Source organism: Lepisma saccharinum, chromosome 17 (assembly GCF_977018435.1).
Source record: "Lepisma saccharinum chromosome 17, izLepSacc3.1, whole genome shotgun sequence".
NCBI classification, from domain to species: domain Eukaryota; kingdom Metazoa; phylum Arthropoda; class Insecta; order Zygentoma; family Lepismatidae; genus Lepisma; species Lepisma saccharinum.
This window is the reverse complement of record NC_139245.1, coordinates 8,201,714-8,224,046: the sequence shown is the minus strand read 5'-3', so window position 1 is coordinate 8,224,046 and position 22,333 is coordinate 8,201,714. Positions and strand designations below refer to the sequence as shown.

General features: G+C 35.7%; 1 protein-coding gene across 5 annotated transcripts in view; it reads left to right on the top strand.

Moving 5' to 3' along the window:
• Positions 1-22,333, top strand: part of Hsf (Heat shock factor) — a 38,580-nt gene that overhangs the window by 8,259 nt on the left and 7,988 nt on the right. For 3 of the 5 annotated variants that reach the window (XM_083138883.1, XM_083138882.1, XM_083138881.1), the window contains exons 2-8: positions 2,965-3,073; positions 5,705-5,829; positions 8,942-9,142; positions 11,768-11,926; positions 14,543-14,712; positions 16,076-16,627; positions 18,153-18,303. In XM_083138883.1, the coding sequence (XP_082995009.1) occupies positions 2,965-3,073; positions 5,705-5,829; positions 8,942-9,142; positions 11,768-11,926; positions 14,543-14,712; positions 16,076-16,627; positions 18,153-18,303 (1,467 nt within the window). The remainder of the gene's footprint in view (positions 1-2,964; positions 3,074-5,704; positions 5,830-8,941; positions 9,143-11,767; positions 11,927-14,542; positions 14,713-16,075; positions 16,628-18,152; positions 18,304-22,333) is intronic. The other 2 variants (XM_083138885.1, XM_083138884.1) reach the window with 1 other exon arrangement.

Here is a 22,333-nt window from a genome sequence, read left to right as displayed (position 1 = left end):
CTCCTGATTTGTAACCTGTTGCAACTTCATTTGTTTCCTACAACTGTCACAAATTTTCATACCTGCCACAATGATATCTGACATGTCGCACATCCATGCAGCAACAGGCCGGAGACTTCTTTTAACACTCTGGTGTCTGTCTTTCTTAAAAGGGTTAATCTTTGCTGTTTCACTTACTTTTTCATCCATACTGGAGAATAACAATACTCACACAATGTCTAATATCTGTAATAATAACCCATTTACTGAACCCACTACTTAACTTGCAGAAATACATAGTCTTTATGTAAGCTGTGCAAAGAGCAACTTCACTGCAGGGGAGTGAAGGCACAACTGAATGCTGGCTGATGGAAACAGCAAGCATGTTTGAACATGGTCAGACTTGCATTCCCTGGCTAACTAATTGTGACATGCTTTCAGACTGCGGTTGGTCATAATATTGCACCCATAGCCATCCTAAATCAGGGGCATAACTGGAGGAACAAGGGGTACTTAAAATATATGTTAAATATTAAATTTAACCTTTTTAAGTTTTTTAAAACAAATATTTGTTAACAACTTGCCCTTCCCCTACAAAAAAAAGCGAGATCCCAAGTTACGCCCCCTTTCCTACATACCCATTATTTTACCAGTTTACCATTTAGCCAATAGTCCCTTTACAAATGAATGGAATTTACATTGCATTATTCCCGTGTCATATGGTCTGACCTAGTATATGGTATTTGTTTATACATGTCAAAAACTATGATCCGATTGCGATACCATAACAAAACTTCTAAGACTTGATGTTGAAATATGTATTTTTAAAAATTTTCAAGATATAGGTTTTTGAAAAATTCAATTTTCAAAAGACGTTTGAATGACCTTGAAATGAAAAGGAATTGAAAAGAAGTCATGTGATATATCTAATTAAAGTTCATAGCAAAAGCAATAGTTTGGTTCTTATCCCAACCTTCTATGTGAGTTCTAGCTTGATTTATGCATTTTTTTGTGATTTGCATGTGTGCCGAAAATTGTGCTCTTTTCCATATTTCAGAGGGTTCCAACTGGAGAACTACAACAGATGCAAATCTGCAATTTTGCAGTTTATCCTACCTTAGGTGGTACTTCATAACAACTAAGAATGAATAAAATCAGAGATAGTCACGTTCAAAATTGACCAAAATTTGGTTCACTTGACATGGTTCACATGACCCCAGTTTAAATTCAATGGAATTTAAGTAAACAAGCATTGCGAAAGTGTTATGTTGAATTATAAGTTTAGGTATTATATCACATCAAAATTATTTTGTTGGACATGTCAGTTGATATCTTAATCATTGATTGATTGATTTTACTTCTGTTTTCCTGCCTATTTTGGCTAATAGCGAAGATGAGGATGAGTGATGATATGATGAAACTGATGAAGGGACACTCACAAAGAACATCCGTGCCCAGGCTGGAACTCAAACCTGGGACCCCTGGCATCGTAGCAAGCTGTGCTAACCACTCCGCCATGTAGGTCGGAAAGTACCTCTTTTATGTTTTCCAGTTTGTCAATGAAATATTTTTTTTCTGAACATGCTGTTTTTAAATTATTCAGCCTAATCAGAGTTGGCAAAATTTGAGTCACCAAAATTATGTCTCGCACGTCACAAGAAACATAATTTTGTCACAAGAGAAGAAAGGGCATAAAAACCATACCTGCAAACATACTATAAGACACTTCAGAGAGTTTGCATGTCAATGACTCCAAGATGTTTTTTCACTGCACAAAGGCATCACACACTGATTTTCACGCAACAATCACATTCTACGAACAATTGCTGGAATATTCCATGGTCATTATGTGGCCTTTACTCCAAAATAATGTAGGGGGGAAAAAAGCAAGTGATTTTATTCACAAATATATGAATTAGAAATACATTTATTTTAGAATTTTCGTACAAAAGTCACACACATCACCGTGGAATCACCCAGCTGTAATGCGATCCTGCAGCTCAACCAAAGTTGTTGGTAGTGCCCCCAAAGTAAAAAATCACCAACTGTTAGGTCGGGAGATGTAGGAAAAGTGCTAAGTCATCTTCAGCACATCGCCCAATCCAACGGCGTGGGAGTTCTTTGTTCAGGTAGCGACACACCTCAGTGTGCCCATGGGCCGGTGCCCCATCAAATTGGAATGCAAAGTTATTGGAATCCTCTTTCACTTGTGGAAACAACCACAAGTGCAGCATATCGAGGAATTACATTCCTCATCACAGTGTTCTCTACGAAGATAAAGGGACTTGTGCACCTTTGATTTAGACACTGCAGCAAACACATTTACTTTGGGAATCTTGTGCATTGGTTTTTAAAATAACGAGTGTAGTATTTTATGTTTGTGCTCACATGTATCATTAAATCGGAATAATAACATGTATTTATAATAAACAATCCTGCGCAGGGTGCCAAAATATCTAGTTTCAGGGCTGAAAACATCTCTAATATTAATTATAATAATATAAATATAAATACAGTCTGAGAGGCAAACCGTGACCGTGCCTAATCACTGTGTTGTGAAGATTTGAATAAGTAGAAAGGTTCTTAAAATGCAACCATTGAAATGGAGATACATTTCTACAACCATGCATAGTTTCATGGAAATCAGAAACATTGTGTGAAGTGACAGTGTTGCCAGCTTATGGAATAATTTCAGAAATTTTGCTTCTAGCATCATCACTATGGGCAATGAATGAACCAAATATGGAGGGAAGCATGAGAAAGGTCCACTCTATGAGGCTATGCAGATTTATAGCCTTCTATCTTCAATTTATCCCATAGTAACAATAGGGAAACATATTACTTTGTCAAAGGGCACTTATTAATAATAACAATAGATATACTGTTTTGTAATTTTCGAGGGAGTACAAATGGTCAAGGGTACCAATTATTTTTGTTGGAGTTTATGATGCTGAAATCATTAACGAGTTTTCTTCTTTCTTTTAGACTGGAACAAGCTTCCTGATACGTAATCAGTCCCAATTTGCTCGGGAACTTCTACCTTTGTATTATAAACACAACAATATGGCAAGTTTTGTACGGCAACTGAATATGTGTAAGTATTTTAGTATTGTTAACAAAGTCTGTATAAGGTACTTCAATTATTTAATTCAAGAGATGTTGTAGTAGCATTAAGATACTGCTAGATGTTTGCTGGCATTCTGAATCTCATCCGCACCTTTAGTTCCACATTGTGAGAAGCATAGACTGATTTACCTACATGTACAGAGCTACTTCACAGATTAATTTAGCATTGGAACTTGTGTCGCAGATTAAGTTTGCATTAGAACTTGTCAGATAAAACAGCCTCTGATGTGGATCAGTTAAATTCTTAATGTAATAGAGGTCAGGCCCGCTGTTAGGAATGTGCAATGTGCACCACCGCACAGGGCCTGGCACTTCCAAAATATTTATATATTACTGAATCTTAACTTCACATTCATTTCTTGTGCAAATGTGATCACATTAGAATAGAAGAAGAAAAAAAGCTAAACTTAAATTAGCGATACATCGCCTACTCATCAGTTTACTTAGCATAAAAAAAGGAAAGCAAGGGTATATGCTTTGTTATTCTTTGTGCTGAAGCTGAGAGACACTAAATTTGAAGGTACTTCGCCTTCTCGCTCTTGACAAATGAAAATTGTCTTGGTCGGCATATTCCCTTTTTGTGTGAAACAAATCTGCAACTGAAATGTAAATAAAACTCTGAAGATACTATTATTTTTACTGCAAGTAAACTCCTCCCATGGAAGGGAAGTTTGAAGATTTGGACTGATTTTATCAACAAATTTCAAGTCAATTCATTATTGTTTGAAAGACTAGTGCATGCTACTTCCATCCTATTATTGTATATAATGCCAATTAGTCACGAGTACAGAAATGAGCTTCTCTTTGAAATTAATCAAAATGTATTTGGGAATTAATTAAGAAAAAAAAAGATAAGTCACCTCACTTTCATAACGCCACTAGCATTCTTTTTTTTTGTTATATTTTCAATAGTGTGAACATGTTTATATATATATATATAAGTACATATATATATATATATATATATATATATATATATGTACTTAAATATTACAATCCTTTATTTTTGTTGAACACAATTTTACACCATATCAGCTTGGCACACCACGCGATGCTGGGTCAGCACTTAATGTTTGGGGACATTCGATTCGAGAAAATATTTCTTCGGTGGAGCAGGGATTGTGACTTAAACTCATTTCAGTTCACGTCTGGTTTGGGTTGAACTGAAATCACTTCTCCCAATATCAGTTCAACTTCGGCCATGTAAAATAGGAATCTGATACATATTGCAGTGTTGAACTATAATTCATATTGCCAGTTTCTATTCAGAACTGAAACTCCCAGTCCTCAGACCATTCTGGTTCACTCTGCTGCAGGAAGCAGTTTTGCATTTCAGTTCAAGGTTACAATTTAAATCATGGCGAGGCGAATTGTTGTTTGAAATATTGATTCAATATAATTATATTGGGCTAAACTACAGCAGGAATCAGTCAGACTTTTGAAAGACTGAAGACGTGGTGTAGTGCGCACAGAGGAAAAGTGATGAATTGTGTACATGGGACAAGACAAAGCTGCTTCATGCAAAATACTATGCTGGTGTCATTATTGCCATATCTTTTTTTTTCTTTTGAAGTTAAAGTTAAAAGTTGATATGTTGGATGTATGTGCTTCTTTGTGGATATAGCCTAAGAGGAAATTCGAAATGTACGGTTGCTCAATTCAAATTTCCAATTTTTGGAGGTAGAAAGTTGAAAATAGGTATGCTGGGTATTAATGTTGCTGTAGATATATCAAAAGAAGGATATTTTAGAAGACCAAAAAATGCAGGGTTGCCATACTTAGGTTTAATCTTTGAAGGTAGGAAGATGAAAATTGATATGCTAGCCGTATGTCCTAATGGGGAGGTTTTAAATAGTATGAAATACAGGGTTGTGATATTATTTTCACCTGTAAAATGTTTATTTAATGCTTATTTATGCAACTGTGAACATTGAGAATTTGGAAAAACTACAAATTCAGTGTAGCCATATTTAACTTTCTGAATCCAGAAAGCTGGATAAGATGTACTGTTTAGCTGTCATAAATATAAACATGGGTTATGTTTATTTTGCTTTGAAAGTAGAAAGCAAAAATATGCATGTTGCAAGAATATTACCAGTAGAACAATTAAAGTGAAATTGTAGAAATTTCCTCTAGTTAAATGTGTTGAAAAAGGAATTTGTTATTGACTACATTCATTGCATTCACCAACTGGAAGAGTGTTTTCAATAATAATGAATAATGGTTGGACAGCAGGAAGGTCTAAAAAAACGTTAAGACACATGATACAAAATGTAGATTTTCTTGCATTCAATGGTTTCATTTTGAAAAATATATACTTTGCTACCAGGAAAAACATGTTTCAAAATGTTTTGAATATTAATTGTTGTGTACATCATGATAAATTAATTGTTTGTTCCTTATACAAATATAAATAAGTAAGGTAATTGTTTGTAACAATAAGAGACTTCACTTTTCTTCACAGCTATTCATAAGATCTCCTTTTTGTATTTATTTTATGTATGTGTTCATGTATTTATAAGCAGGGTTGAGGATAGGAACACCTTTAAAAATATCCACTTCACTAAGAGCAACTAATGCATTATCTTTTGTTTTCTAGATGGATTTCATAAAGTTGTGTCAGTGGAATCCGGAGGCTTAAAGGTAGAGAAAGATGAGATGGAGTTTGCTCACCAATATTTTCTTCAAGGACATCCATACCTGTTAGATCAGATTAAGAGAAAGGTAAATGCTTTTGTGGAGTGTTCTTGTTCCAGTGTGTGTGTGTGGGGGGGGGGGGGGGGGGCACCATGCAGGCATGTCTCCTGGACACCCAATCCCTGCCCCTAAATACACACTTGCTTTGGACAGTAATTTTCATTTTCTTAAAGAACATTTTAAAATTTGACTGTGAAAGTTATGCTAACTTGTTCCTATATTTAAACATAAAAAAACAAGTTAAATTTTATTTGTGAAAACTGTTTAACTTGAGCACTAAACCATGAAACCAATAATATTATTGTCTATGTACGTGTATGGATGAGAGTTCAGTTGCAAATATTAAAGGGATAGAAATGCAAGGTTTCTTTTTTGAGGGGGGGGGGGGGGCTCCTCGATGGTGCAGTGGTAGCATCGTCGCCTTGTAATCAAAGGGTCCCGGGTTCGATACCCGGTGGAGGCACATAGTGGTTCAGATCCCGCTTTAAACTGTAGATCCAGTCCCGATTAGCCTTACTGGGTATAAAGTGGACTTAAAACACCAAATCAATCAATCAATTTTTTGGTGGCATATAATCTTAGCAACATAAGGAGTCCAGAATTATTGTTAGCAGATGCAGACAACATTTACACAAGTACATACGAGTGTGAACCCAAAAATAAAACAATTTTTTTTTGAAAGCCATATATATATATATATATTTTTGTTTCTTTTTCACAAAACAACCTTATCACCTTTAAAGCACTCTCCGTGACACTTAATACATTTGTCCAATCTGTGATTCCATTCTTGGAAACATTTTTTAAACTCATCTGTTCTGATGGCTGACAGCTCCTTCCTCATTTTTTCCTTCACCTCTTCGTCAAATCGCTGTCCCTTCATGTCCCTCTTCATTCGGGGAAACCAAAAAAGTTGCACTGAGCGAGCTCAGTTGAGTAAGGGTCGTGGGGCAAGAGAGTCATTGCCAAAAAGGCTTTTTTTGTCGCACACTGTAACGCAATGTAGTCCAGATAACGTCCCCAGCTCTTCAATGATCCGTCGTCAGTCTTCGAGCAAGTTCACATTCACAAATTTTGTCGAAATTTTCGTCCGTTCTTGAAGTTGACGGACGTCCAGAACGAGGTTTGTCGTCAATCGACATGTCACCTTTTTTGAAGCGAGAAAACCATTTGTACACTTGAGTTTTCCCCATAGCGTTGTCCTTGTAAGCTGTGTTCAACATCACAACAGTTTCTGCGCCATTTTTCCCGAGCAGGAAACAAAATTTCACAGCCGCAAGCTGTCTTACATTGGCCATCACAAAAAAACGAGGTGCAAGTGAAACTTCTTTTACAAAAAAATCACCGTGACCAGAGACAACTTCCCTTGGCAAAGCCACTGGGTGCATTGGACTCACAAAGAATTGCTCGACGCTTGCCTAGCGGGAAAAATTTGTACTACGGAAGTTTCCACCCAGCGCAGTACTATTCCGATTTTTTTGGGTACCTCCTTGTACATCCAATTGGGAAATAATTTGGTCTCCAATTGGGAAATAATTTTGCTCTGAAATTTTACTTTTGATGAAAAAGTTTGTTGCATCTGGCAATGCTACTTGGATTATGCTGATGAGCAAGTCAACTTCCTGGTCTCTTACAGTAACCAGTACAGCTGGCATGGAGCAGAGGGAGGTCAAAACAAGGATAACTAGGTGCAACTCAGGATTATTTCACATGTGTTATTTTGGGGTAGAATATGATCTAGGATTTTTCATGTAAATGTATAGCCAGTATCTAGGTACATGTTATCTGCACCTGATGACAAACTTCTGAAATAGTAGTTTTGCAGAGAGTATATCCGGCTAAAATGAACACTTTTTTTTACTCCTTCAGGGACATTCCAGCATTTTTTGTGTGATATTCAGACATAAAATGTAAGGTTGGAGACATGCAACTGTATTAAAATATTCATAATGAACAGATATCATGGAATATGAAGACTTTGTAGTGTCTCCTAACAAATGAAGAAAAAAAAAACTTGAGTATGGTGACGTAGCCTGAATGCATGAAAAGTATTAATGAAAATGTGTTGTGTGTGTGACACTTGAAAAATGTAGCAAAGTTTGACTTCATTTGTCTGGAAAGCATGTAGGCTGTAGAGGAGTTTTCTGGAAGAAAGAAATCTTCCACTTGTCCTATTAATTGAAGGGCTCGGGTGTAAAACATGATAAGTGACATTTTGGTTATTTTTGAGTTACAAAGTAAAATGGGCCATCTTTCAATTTTCGGGTGAATTTGCCATATCATACAATTTGCATTGGACTCAGTGAAGCCTTCTGAAATTGGTAAACACAACACTAAAACAATTTGTCTACAGTATAGTTTCTAATAACCTTTTTGCTCAATGAACTCTGAAATCAATTAATTTCTGGAGTGTACTGTATGGAAATTATGTTGGAATTACCAACGCAAAGTGCAAGAATTATCCAGAAGGTAAGTTCTAGTTATGAAGCATCATTTGAAGCTTCTTGCAATACCAACCATGATGTAATAATTTATTTGACCTCCTTGGAACCACTGGTTGATAAGGATGTATTTCATATGTAGGAGCAGTGAAGAATGGCAAATCTTCATGCAACACAGATGGTCGGCTTCTGTGTAGATCGTCATGCACATTTCCACATCAGTAATTAACAAGTTGCATGCATCTCCGTATTGTGGCACTTTTCCACACACCTCACAAAGTTGACAATAAATTTTAGCCTGTTTTATGTTCCTCGGATTCAAGAATTGGGAGTACAGGCCACATTTCACAAGTAATGTGCTTCTTGGTTTTCTTAAAAATTATAAACACGTGTAAATTCTCTCCAATGTGTGCAAATGTTATCTGTATCTTGATAAAGAATAAATATGCTCGTCATGCATGCATGCCATTGTAGAGGCAATATATGCAAATGTAATTTACTTTCTGGATAACCCTCGTATTAAAAAAAATATGGCAAAGGATGAAACTGCAAGTGACCTGGTGTAAACACATCTTACTGTTTTTAAGTTGTTATTGATGAAAATTAGGATTGTGCCAACATTTGATAGGGCTCATCCCTAATAATGAGGAAGCATGGCTGCTAATTTCTTTAGTAATCTTTCTTTTCATCCTGTGTAGATACCAACTAGCAAGATTGAGGATGGTCGAGTGAAGTCTGAACTTGTGACTAAGGTTCTGCTGGATGTGAAGCATATGAAAGGGCGACAAGAGTCTTTAGATGGGAAACTGTCTTCAATGAAGAGAGAGAATGAAGCTCTGTGGCGCGAGTTAGCTCTTCTTAGGCAAAAACATATAAAGCAACAAACCATTATAAACAAGGTAAGAGCTCTTTATTTTTCATGCTGTTATATTCATTAATTTAAAGTAATCCTCCTCCTCTTGGGCTCAGTTGGAATTAAAGTCGAAGCATTTACAAAAGCTTCTTCTGATCTCCCACCACTCTTCTCTTTCCATTATGTTCCAATCCTGTTCTTTTTTTCTTACACTATCCAATACCTAGGGGCATGCATATTTCGTTTTTGACGAAAAAATGAAATGTGAAAAAACACATTGTAGTGTTAATTTTTCATGTTTTTGAAAGGTGTGAGATGCATTTTGTGACCATGTTTTGTCACGAAATAATGCGGAATGAGCTGCAAAAAGCGAAATTAACTCTTAAACATGAAATTTAGGGTTTATTCACCGACGCGACACCTTCTGAGGTCTGAATTATCCTGAGAGTTATGCAATTTGCAGAAAATTGATTAATTCTGCTATTAATATTGGAGAAGCAAAAATGGACTCCTTTACACAGAAATAAACGTAATACTCTGATAACTACATAAATGTGCTATTAGAAGTGAAATGTTAATTCACTGGAATAAGTGTAGTTTTTAAATCAAATTTAGGATTATATTCACAATTTTAAAACCAAAATGTATTTTTATATACCACTTTTCATCCAATTTTTCACCACTATAACACCGATATTTTATTTTATTTACAGCTTTTGAACCTGAAATTGACTCCCGTTTTTGTACCGAAATTTTGCTTTTTTATTTACCAAAAATATGTGCCTCTACCAATACCTGATCTTTTCTCGAGCATTGGCATTTTTTCCACTCTTCATGATGCTCTTTCAGTTTAAATTGAAATTCTTATTTCCATGAGAGAAGTGTATTTCACTGGTAGAAGTGATAACTAGGGAACGGAACTTTAGGTAAATAAATGTTTTTTCTGCGATAAGATAGACCCCCTTGTTTTTGCCAAAATTCTGATCATAGCCTTATATGTCAACACAGCAAATTTTATTTTACATAAAAACGCATATTTTCCAGTTTTCCATATGTAGATACATATTTTGCAAATTTTCATTATAAATACATAAAATCGCTCATTTACTTCAGCTACCTCGAAATCCTCAAAGTTAAAATGTTTATTCTCCGCACCTCTTTCATATCGAGTGTGTTAGGTGTGTTTTGTCTTTGAACACGCTCGCTGGCAGACTTCTGGCGCCTCGCCTACGATCCTATGGGGGGAAAATATTACCCCCACTGGATCTAACCCTCAAGTGCTAATGTCTAAATGTACAGAATATTTTGGGAAAAAATCAGGGTTTTCAAACTTTGTGCCAAATTGCACGTGATTTGGAAGGTGAAGTAGGGGAAGAGGAAGCTTTGGAAAACTTCAGCGTTAGTGGCATTTCGTGCTTCAAATATGCAAGAATTGTTTCTTATGATGTGGAGCGATCTTTCTCGCAATATAATATGCTTTTTAGAGATAATCGTCACAGATTTATAATGGAGAATTTGGAAAACTATGATGATCCACTGCAATTCTTCCAAGAAATAGCTCACTAAAACGTAAGCATTTAGAAACTGCTTTCAGGTGTTTAAAATGCATGTAATATTTTGGTTTTGTTACCAAATGTTTTTTTTTTTTAGTTTTGTCACATGTTTTCCTGTTTTTATCACATATTTTCAACATTTATGACACATAAAAAAATAAACATTACCGAGTTTTTAGCACATAAAGTTCCATTCCCTAGTGATAACACTAACAGACTTAGATGCTAACGTACTGAGTTTGGGTTTTTGGTTCCGCTCTATGCACAGGTAGGCTAATTAGGACTGGACATGCAGTTTAAGTAGGGTACAAACTACTATGTGCCTCCAACATTGAATCTGCTACCCCTCTATTATTTGCATTGAAGTTACCATTACATCATTGCAGAGGACCATTAACATTAACATGGGTGTTCTTTGTAAGTGTCCATTAATCAGTTTTATCTTATCACTTATCCTAAGGGATCCCTGGTTCGATACCCGGTGGAGGCTCATAGTGGTTTTGATCCCACATTAAAGTGTATGTCCAGTCCCAATTAGCCTTACTGTGCATAAAGTGGACTTAAAACACCAACTCAATCAATCAATCACTTATCCTCATGATCCCAATTAGCAGTGGTGGCACAGAACTTTTGGAGCCAGAAAGTTGGATTGGTTTCAAAGCCTTTCAGAGGGCCATATCTTCAAAGAAGAATATAATATGGCTGAGCTGATACTGATGCTGATGTATTGATATCGGTATCGAAAAATATCGGTTGGAATTCATCTACCGATACCACCCGATACTTTTTCACGGAGCCCGCAGAAATGCCACGTGACACTTTCGCAGAACCTCATTATCCTGGTAATTTTGCAAAACAAATCTTTTTATTTTGCACGAAAACTATATTTAGTGATTTTTAATACTTATTTTAATATTCTGATGCAATTCTTGAATATTCTAAAGCAAGTTTCCTGGTAAATTGATGCATATCATTGGAAAATAATATTTCCACACCAATATTGATCAATATTTAACGAATTTTAATTATTGTAATTTAAGGCTTACAAAGTTGTTTTGTCTATTTTCTACATTCTGTTTAAGGCTGTTTACACATTTCATATCCTTTTTCCTTCACAGCTAATTCAGTTTCTTGTTACCTTGGTGCAACCCAATCGAGGATTAGGTATAAAACGAAGATGCCCTCTGATGTTGAATGACTCTGCGCACCAGCAAGCAAAGATTAAAAAACTTGATTTAGATGTTGACGAAGAAAGTTCTGAACCAATTTCCATCCCTGTAAGTAAAGACATTTTTTTTCATTTTTGGGCATGTTTGTTTGTGTAACTTTAGTATGTAGTCTCTCAGTGTGTTACTTTTATGCTAATATTGTAATACCTTCTTTAGTAGTTGTTTAATAAAGGTTATACTTATTGGGCAATACCACTTTCAGTCATTTAATATCTGAGAGTTTTGATACTTGAACATGAAAACTGTTGTTTATGGTAGGTACTTTTATTTATGTGGATTGTTATCCAGTGTACTTTAAGTAATTACATTGAGTAATGATGCTTGAATGTTACTAATTTCTAATTTATTAATATGCAAATTTTGTTGGTGGTTTCTCAGAAGTTTGTACCATTTAGACAGAGAGAGAGAGAGAAATTATTTAAAAAATAAGCAAGCATCAGGTTGCAGCTCTGTTCGAAATTCACTGAATTTTTTTCAGAATAACTGGAGTAAGAAATTCATGCAATGTTAAAGAAAATGTAGCCATTCTAGTTCCAAGTTGGTTTTAAGGCCATTTATTATACACTTCACACAGTTCTTTCAAAGCACACTCTGTTTTACACTGTGCCTCTTGGTTTTTATCAACTAGTTCTCAACATATTTGTCTAGGAGTAATTAGGCTACAATCAAACAACCCTTCTCACCAATAAAGATCCTGTATATTCTTTATTTACAGCATCCTTAACACTTACATTGCTGACCTCTAAGTCGCTTTCCGTCCCAAGAATGCTGACTACTTTTTAAAAAATCATATCTCAAAAACTAAAAATGTAAAATATATGTATCATACACTGTTGAAAAGTTTGATATATGTTGCATTATAACCACATGGATACCTTGGACGTTTCATCATAAATGATATGAAATGTACTAAAAATAAAAAGTTGACAAGATATGCGACATAGAAAAGCAGAGGCGGCGATTGGGTCCCAAAATTGGGAAGGGCAAGGTGCCAAAAGTAGGGGGGCAAAGACAGTATATTTCTCTTTGTAGATAAGATTTAGCATAGTGTGGGGGCAAAACTGGCGAAAATTGGGGAGCAACTGCCCCCCCCCTAATCATCGCCACTAGAAAAGGGAAGCAATCATATTGCTATCAGACAACGACGTGAACAGAACCGTTATTAGCATTTGCCCACCATCTAGTGGCAGTATGAGGAAGTACAATGTTCCAACATTACTCAGGATTGCTAACTCCGTAAATGTATGGCAAATGACCGTTGAAATAAATTTTGCATTCAACTCCGTATATATACGTAATCCGCACACTAAAGAAGTTCGGGAACTCCGTACATATATGTGATTAGCACTGTAAGTGTTAATACATTCTATACAAGTGAGTGATCTTTTTGTAGACATTGATTTGGGATATTGCAATGTACAAAGTCAAATAAGGTCTAAATACATTATTCTTACCACTGAATTGCACTACGAGAATAATTCATGGATTGGCAATGGGGAACCTGCTTTTCCGTATCTACAAGATACATACGAAAGGTAGTTGGTATAGAAAATTGCCTCTTCGAGAAGCCCTGCCAGGCTTAATATCTGCTCCAATTTCCTCCTAAACTCGTAATTCACGATGGGTGGTTCTCTCGTAATATCGATATTTTTAGATGCCATGTTCAATTAACCCTGTATTCTTTCAGTGACAGAGTAAATAAAAGCCCTTTCTTCTCCCCAGACATTGTTTATAGAGCTCTTGGGAGAAAAGTCCCCTAATTGTTGGGGAGAAAATAAAAGAGTTTTTAAAAAGTGCATATAGGCACTAGGCAACAAACATATACATAGAACACATAATAAGTATCTTAGAACTACAAATCTGTGACCAGATTTCACACACATATGCAAACGCAAGAAATTTCAAGCATGAAAATACATAAACATAATTAATACTTCATGTATGTATTGCCTGCATTGTAGAACTTTCTTTTAGTTCATGCTTGTCACAAGCAAGTAAACAAACCTTTTTGTGATTAAACATTTTGGGAGAATTAGATATTTATTCATAATTTGATCTGTGTAATAATAGGAGAAATATAACAATAAGCTGCCATTACATTTAATGTAGTTGTTAGACTCGAACAAAGTGTAATGAGGAACAATTTTTATATCTTGATAGAAGTCCAATACATATCATCAATTGAGAATCTTGTTAAACTAATTATAAAGCTTAATGAATATTTACAAAGTTTTTTGACCTTTTCAATTGCGGAATAAATTTTGGAAGTGATGTCATTCCCATTCTTCTTCTGAAGAAGACTCCATAATGTATTATCATTCTCATTATTTAATTTTTTCCAGTATTCTTTGCAATGAGCAAAGCTTTTTGCACATTTAAATATATATTTAACATTACATTATTAACAAGATTTATTATATTACTGTGACTTTTTTGTTAAATTTTCCTACTGTTATAACTATAACATCGATCAAGTTTTAAATTAATATTTGATGAAGAGAGTGTGTGAGTTCTCATAAAACGTTACAATAAAAAAAGGTGTTTACTTGCTTGACAACCTAAAATTTAAAGAAAAATCCCATAATACTGTAATTGATGAGGAAGATATGTAATTAAAGTAATGTTGTGTACAAGAGCTGTAATGTATAAATATTGTTAATCCAGGGCAGTCTGAGATCTCCAACTGGGCCTGTTATTCATGAGCTGGAAGCAGAAACCATCGTCCCTGATGCAGATTTCTTGGTTGACCCGGATTCAGATACACTCAACAATGTCACAGATGCTGATGAAAATGAGATACTTGAAACAGCTGAAAGTGACATCCTTCCAGAAGGGTAAGGTCATTTGTTGCTTTCTATACTTTTTGAATGACAAGATACACCAATTTTTGTGGTAGAACCTTTTCAACAGTAGTTTTACTTCTCCAGCTTCAGTTAAGAAAAATGAAAGAAAATATCCTATCAATCTTGAAATTACAATTATGATTTAATACAAAACCTTAACATACTAAATCAGTGTAGCACATTTCCTAACATGTACATTATATTTGTTGTAGAACAGATAATTTTTCTTGTATGGATGCATTGCTTGCATTGTAGAATTATTTCTCTTGTAGTCTACGGTTATTACAAGCATCAAAGCACAGTTTTTCGTTACGACGTTTCAAGCACATATGTATACACTGCCAATGAAAATGGTAACATTGACCCACTATGGAGTTTTTCTTTTTCACAAGTGGAGTGGGCCACCATCTTTAAAATTTAATGTAACTGAAAACATCAAGAATTTCTGTGAAAGCAATGATGATTTTCAATTGCCTGATGATATTTGGGAATCATGGTTTTTTAAAAAAATGTGATCAAAATTTTTTATCTGAAATAATAATTAAACAGGCTGCTTATTTCACAGTTAAGTTGCTATATTACAACAATGTAATATTGACAACATCCATTGTATAACTGATTCTTTTTGGTTAAAAATTTTTATCCATTGTTATAACTGTATCTTTAATCAAACTAAAAATAAATGCCTGATGAAGGGAGCGTGTGTTCTGAAACGTCACAATGAAAAACTATGTTTTTATGCTTGTAATAACCGTAGACTACAAGAGAAATAAGATAAATTTTGTGGTGCAAAGGATGAATGGAAAGTAATGCTTCTCACCTTATAATTAGGGGCATATTAATATGCACTAAAAAGTCCAAAATATGCACTATAAATTTTAAGTCCTGAGAATTGTGCATTATGGTCTACATATGTTTTACGACACTGCCAATATATCTCCCCTGCCCCGACTGCTTCTCACACATGGAATGGAAATGCAGATATCAAGGAATAAGTGAATGCTTATAGCACATCATTACTGCCATCTGTTGTTGAGTTACGAATCGTAGGCACTATTTTTCATTCATCCCTTGTAGATGCAGAAGATTAATATGGAGCATTCTTACTTTGATCTGAAAAGTTATAAGTATTTGAATATAAAGATTAGTATAAATATTTGAATATAAAGATTAGATTATAACTTATAATACCTATCCATTATTGTTTTTGAACAAATATTCTGGTATATTCATGTATTATGTAATTAACCATATTACCTTTGAAGAAAACAATTTATAGTGAACTTTGCTCCTAGTTAGCAGTCAGTTTTTTTGCTGGGACTTTTTATATATGTATTGTACTTGTATTTTGCAGCTTGCTCGATACTCCTCACATTCAGTGTCCCGAAAGTCCACAGGTTGCTGGTACTCACCTAGATGATGAAATGTGCCCGCTGAGTCCGGAAATTTTGGTAACTGTGGATCCCAAGGTTGTGAATCCAGCTATCGTAGTAACTAAATTAGCTGGAAAATCAAATGAGGGAAATGGCAAAGGTTCCACATCAAATGCCCCTTCGAATGTTGAACTTGATGCAGCAGCAACTGTGCTATCACCTCAGACAATTGAGCTATGTAACGATATTGTTCCATTGCTAGATGCAACAATCGTGGTTCCCAGTGCCTCGGATCCAGCATCTAGGTTAACGAATGAGAAAGCTAGTTCACCAGCACCGCAAGTGGAAGAAATAGTTTCGCAGGCATTGGTATCAAATCCTATATTATTACCTGCAGAGCTAGCTTCTTCAGGTAAGTCCACTTTGAACACATCATCGAAGGAGAAGAGGAAAAAGCAGGAGACCGTAGAGCCTAGTACATCAACCAGCCATCCAGAAAATATGTCTTTGGCAATAATGGATGACATATCGAGGTAATGTTATTTTTTGTGTAACTTGATTTCAAAATAACTGTCACAACAGCAACACCAGAAAAAAGAAAGCCTATGAACATATCTGAATACACCTTTAGAATATTTTGTAATTGCATTGCAGTAATTCAGGTATTAATGTACACCTTGTGTTACAAATACGAAATGTCCAGCAAAAGGAGTGTGCGATCTCTTGAAAAAGAAAAAAAACTGCTTGTAGTTACCATAAGTGTGCAGAAAAACGTTAACCTAAACCAAGCAGTACATGCATACAATAAGAAATGATTCATTTGTATAGGCAATTAAGGAATTTACAAGAAAAATAACCAGACAATTCTACATTGAGGAACAGCGCAAGTTTCCAGATGTTCATTAATGCAGCCACAAGCTGTGTTATTCAATATTATGTGCCCTTTCTATTGGTTGGATTGAAATCTGAATCTATGTCTTCACTTGTTATTTTTTACACATGGTGAGGCTTAAGTACCCAAATAATGAACCTGGATAACAAAACAACAAGGAAAATAAATTTTAACATTACTCAAATCAAGTTTATGATTTCTGGCACCATAATACAAATAGAACAAGCTAAAACTATGGAAAATAAGATACTGCATCATCATCATATTTTTTTATGTACCTGGAGAATGCATTTAGGTACAAGTGACTGATAACAAGATGTTTATGCGCTCGATTTCGATATACATGAGAGAGAGCAAAATTGAAAAGGGACCTGAAGGGTTTCTATAAAAATAAGGAAGATGCAAGAAATGACTCGCCAGGCAAATTTCCAGGGTTCTGATGAGTTTCCTATTTCTTCCTTATATGCTTATATATTTTGAAATAGGTGTGCAAAATATTCACAGATAGACACCCATGCAGTAGAATAAGTTTGTGCTGTCCAACATTATTTATTTAATGTTTCCGCTCCCTCATCATAAAGAACCGGATTAAATAATTCCAACAAGCTCCCTATGTAGATATGAAAATGATTTCGTCATCAATACCTGGAAGAGTTATTACTTTTTAACTGAGAGTTGTTTCTTTTAATGAGACACTAATTGTGAATTTTTCCTTTAACATTGGATGCTATTTTCTATGGATATATATTTTAGTTCTAAAGTATAATTTTTCCAGAACAATTTTTGCTTCCTAATTTGAAGTTACGTTTTACATTTCTGAATTCTTCAAGTAGCCATAGTTCTTTGTCCTGGTGTTTTTTCAGTGCAAGTAGATATTTTTTCTATGATTAAGTTTAATATTTGTGTAGTGTAGTGTCTTTCACATAATAATATTAATAATGAAATTACGGTTTCTGTATTTTTTGGTGACATTGGTATGTGTCCTAGGTTGACTACAAAATGTTGGTCACCGTAATGGTAAATGAGAATTAATCACTGTAGAACATCTACACACCCTTGTCTTTATTTCTAGATTCTTGTATATTTATCTTGAAGCATCTTGTATGTCAAACTGATGAAAAAATTCCACTGTGAAATATTAATGTACATATGTTTCTCGCTCTCAGGGAAGACTTTGACGATCACTTGGAGAACATGCAGACTGATCTTGATAATCTGCGGCAGATGTTGCATGGAGAAGGCTACAATATTGATGCCAGCACTCTTTTGGGGGTATGTGCACCCTTGCTTGGACTACATGATGACACTTTTACCAAGGTAGATAACTGTGGTCTAGTAATACTTGCAGCTAGTAGAATTTTCAGCATAAATTGGACAGTCTTTGCTTGAGTTAATGCAGGTGAAAACAGTTCTAAGAGCTTTAAATTTACGTGAGTATTGCTAGACATTAATTTAGTATCAAAACAGAACATATGGTGTAATGCATGCTTTTGGCTGAAGTACGAAGTGCATTTTAAAAAGTGCCGATTAATTATGTCAAACAAGAAAAGAAATGTAGCCATACTGTATTAGTGGTTACAAACACGTACATTTCCTCTTCAATTTTCAACGTATACACCATTAATTTCCGAGCACTTTTGATATTGTTACCGTGGAACAAACTTCTTTATACTCCCTGCATAGAAGTTTGCTGCCAACACTGCCATTTTTAACAACTCAGTTTTTTCAAGTCATTAAGATGCAAATCACTTTATGAGGTGCAGGAAGATGTGATAGTCACTAGGTGCAAGGTCCAGACTATGTTGGGGTGATCAAAAAGTTCCCATTTGAACCACTGAATTGCTTGGAAAGTGACGACAGCAGTGTGTGGTCTAGCTTTGTCGTGGATGAGAAGAATTCCTGAGCACAACATTCCACGTCTACCATTTTGTATGGCACGTCTTAGTTTTGTTAGTGTTTTGCAGTACACCTGTGTTGCAATTGTTTTCCCTGACTCACCAAATCCACCAAAAGCGTACCTAGTTGGTCGCAGAAAATAGTTTCCATGACTTGTGTGCAGATGGAATTTGCTTGAACTCTTAGTTTTTGGTGAATGTGAATGACACCACTACATTGATTGTTGTTTGGGCTTGACATTGAGAAGAAGACAGAAATCCACGTTTTCGTTGCCATTCACAGTGTAGGGGAAAAAGTAATCACCCTTTCTCTTGTAGCAATCCAAAAATGCACGTTCTGATGTCTTTCGTTTCTTTCTCTGTGAGCATCTCTACATTTTTAGGATCATCTTGCATGCAGTTTGTGATAGCTGAATGTGTCAGTAACAATTCCAAACAGTGTTGATTGATGACAAAGACCTCTGGATATTCCATGGTAAGAGCACTAATTGTGAAGCTACGATTTTCTTGTATTTTTGCATTCACGCTCTACACGGTCGTCAGTCTGAATGCTAGGTCTCCCACTTCTCTCTTCATCATGAACATTTGTACGGCCTTCTGTGCATGAACAACACCATTCCCATTCTTTTCCTTCACTCATTACGCTCAGAATATTCACTTCACAATTCTCAGTAATATGATTGTTGGGTCGCCAATGGATCAGTTGATGTTACTGTGCAGGCACAATCCAACCACTGTTGCCAGTCATTTTTTACAAATAATCGGCCTTTTTTTTATGCATCTGACCGTAGCATTTCCACGAGGTGTAACTAGAATAATTTTCTGCATGCTTCTCACTATTCCCTTCTCTTTATTATAATCCCATGTGTAATGTCTTATCACACTTACCCTCGTACCCACACCAATATTATAAATTAGAGGGCTGTATACAAATGATTTAGACTATCCTGAATTATACAGTCCATGAATGTGGTGGCTCCCAGGTTGTACTTCAACACATCCATATCCATATATGCTACCTGGAAGTCAAGGCACTGTTTCCATATCTCTGACCCATATCTCTGACAATTCCCATATTGCCTCACAAATATTCACGATTGTGGATGCAATGTCACCCAGAGGATTCTTCAAGTCACAGAAGGAGACTTTGTCACTTTGTGCCAGGTCAGGAGAATAGGGAGGATATGGGAGCAAGCTGAACCTCAGTTCTCCATTTTAGTTTGAGTGTGTTCACTGGTAGGTGGCCATGCATTGGTGGTTTATTTTTTGCAGTGTGTGGTGACTGAAACCAATGTCAGCAATTCTCTCATCAAAGGTGATGATTTCTTTTTTGCTGATCAGATCCAATATTCTGAATCATTTGCAGAGTTCTAGGATGACCTCTGCTGGATCCCCTTTTCACTGTTTCATTGCCACATGCAAAACCTGTCACCCAATTGAAGACAGTTGGACGAGAAAGATCATCAGCAATACACACAGCTACTAAATGCCTGTGAATATTCGCACCATTCTCTCACTCCTTCTATAAGAACCATGTAATGTGTCTCTGCCCGTGATAGTTGCTCTCCATCACTTTTCATTCTGGTTACTGTATTCTGTGACAAACTGATGCTATCCGTTGCCAGCTGCACAATGATGTCGTGCCAGCTCAATGCTACATGATCTTCTAGGTCAACACTATGGTTTCACCAAATGGCAGTCCAATGCCACCTGCTGGGTATGAAATCATTGTCACAGTCTAAATCATTTGTAATTGCCTTCATCATCGTAATTTTATTTTTGCACCTATGGGTTATTTTTGGCAAATTCCTTTGTATTATTTTCTTTGTAGTATGAAACCTATGGTGGTCATCTAATGCGGAAATAGTTTGTGAAACTGGTATGCATGCTGTGTATAAATTTACTGATCTCTTTTCAAACAAAATTGCATGTTAAGTATTAATAGGAAAATGTTAATATTAAAACCGAAAAGAAATAACATTCTTCAATTCACACAATATTTATCATCATCAGGTTTTTCTACATACGAGTCATTAGGGCCTCCCCGATGGCGCAGTGGTAGCATCCTTGCCTTGTAATCAAGGGGTCCCGGGTTCGATACCCGGTGGAGGCACAAGTGGTTCGGATTCCACTTTAAACTGTAGGTCCAGTCCCGATTAGCCTTACTGTGCATAAAGTGGACTTAAAACACCAACCCAAACCAATACATATGAATCAGTTCCTCCTCATTTGTTTCCATGTTAGCAGCTTCTTTGTTCTCGTCATTGTTGTAATAGATCTTGCAGCTTAAAAGTCTTCTTTCTTTCAAGAGAGTAGCAAGGATATAATAATCCCTGTAAATGTGGACTTAAAGATTTTCATAATTGAAGAGTTATTTTGTGTGTTTCAAGTCTTGTGGCCAGCCCCTGTGGAGGAGTGGTTAGCACATCGTGCTACGATGCTAAGGGTCCAGGTTCGAATCCCAGCCTGGGCACGGATGTTTGTGAATGTCCATTCATCAATTTCATCATATCATTACTCATCCCTATCTTCGCAGCCAAAAGTGGCACAAAGAGCAAAGTAAAATAAAGCAAATCAATAAATAAATAAACAATTTTACACTATTTTAAAGTTTTGATTAAAACTCCATAATCAAACTGATGAAACTTCTGTGGAAGATGTGATACCGTATCTTTGGATGTCCCTGTGGATTATCACCTGCCCCATAATGACAGCTGCACCTGTTAACAAAAAAACCCAAATGTGAAATACTGCCTCATCCAACCACAAAATCCCAAACAATTCAGGTCATTCATAATGCCATGGCAGAAAATTGCAAATTCCATCTTCCTGTCGCAATCATCAGGAAACTATTGCTGGCTGTAATGTGGCTTCTGTAGCTTAAAAGAGAACATTTCGTGAGATTTGTTGCATTTGCTTGTTTGCTGTCTCCAAGGTTGGCATTTTTTGCCATGTCAAACATAACCTCAAGGAATGGAATGGAATGTATAATAATGCTAGCTGTAGCATAATTGGCTAGCAAATAATGAAGTTGTAATCCTTTAGAAATGGGCAGTTACTTATCAGTCGAACTAGGAAATTTAGACTAGTAAAAAGACAACAAAGCTTTAGATGGGTACAAAAATATCAAATTATACTCTAAAAAATAAAATTAGTTCCTGAAGCACATTCTTCAACAAGGTTTCACATGATGCCACAAAACAGATAAAATCATGTGTCATTCTTGTACTGTTGCTCATGTCTTTAATAGAGGTTTTGAATTTATCACCCAACCACCTTTTTTGAGCAGTCTTTGAATACCCTCTTATGGGTATTTCCTATTTTACCAACTTATGTCTGGTAGACTGTGTTTGCTTTATACAGGAAACTACTTCAACCATGTTTCAGGAAATGAAGAACACAGTGATTCATACATGTTCAAACAAAATTCTTATCCATGAAACTGGTCCTAA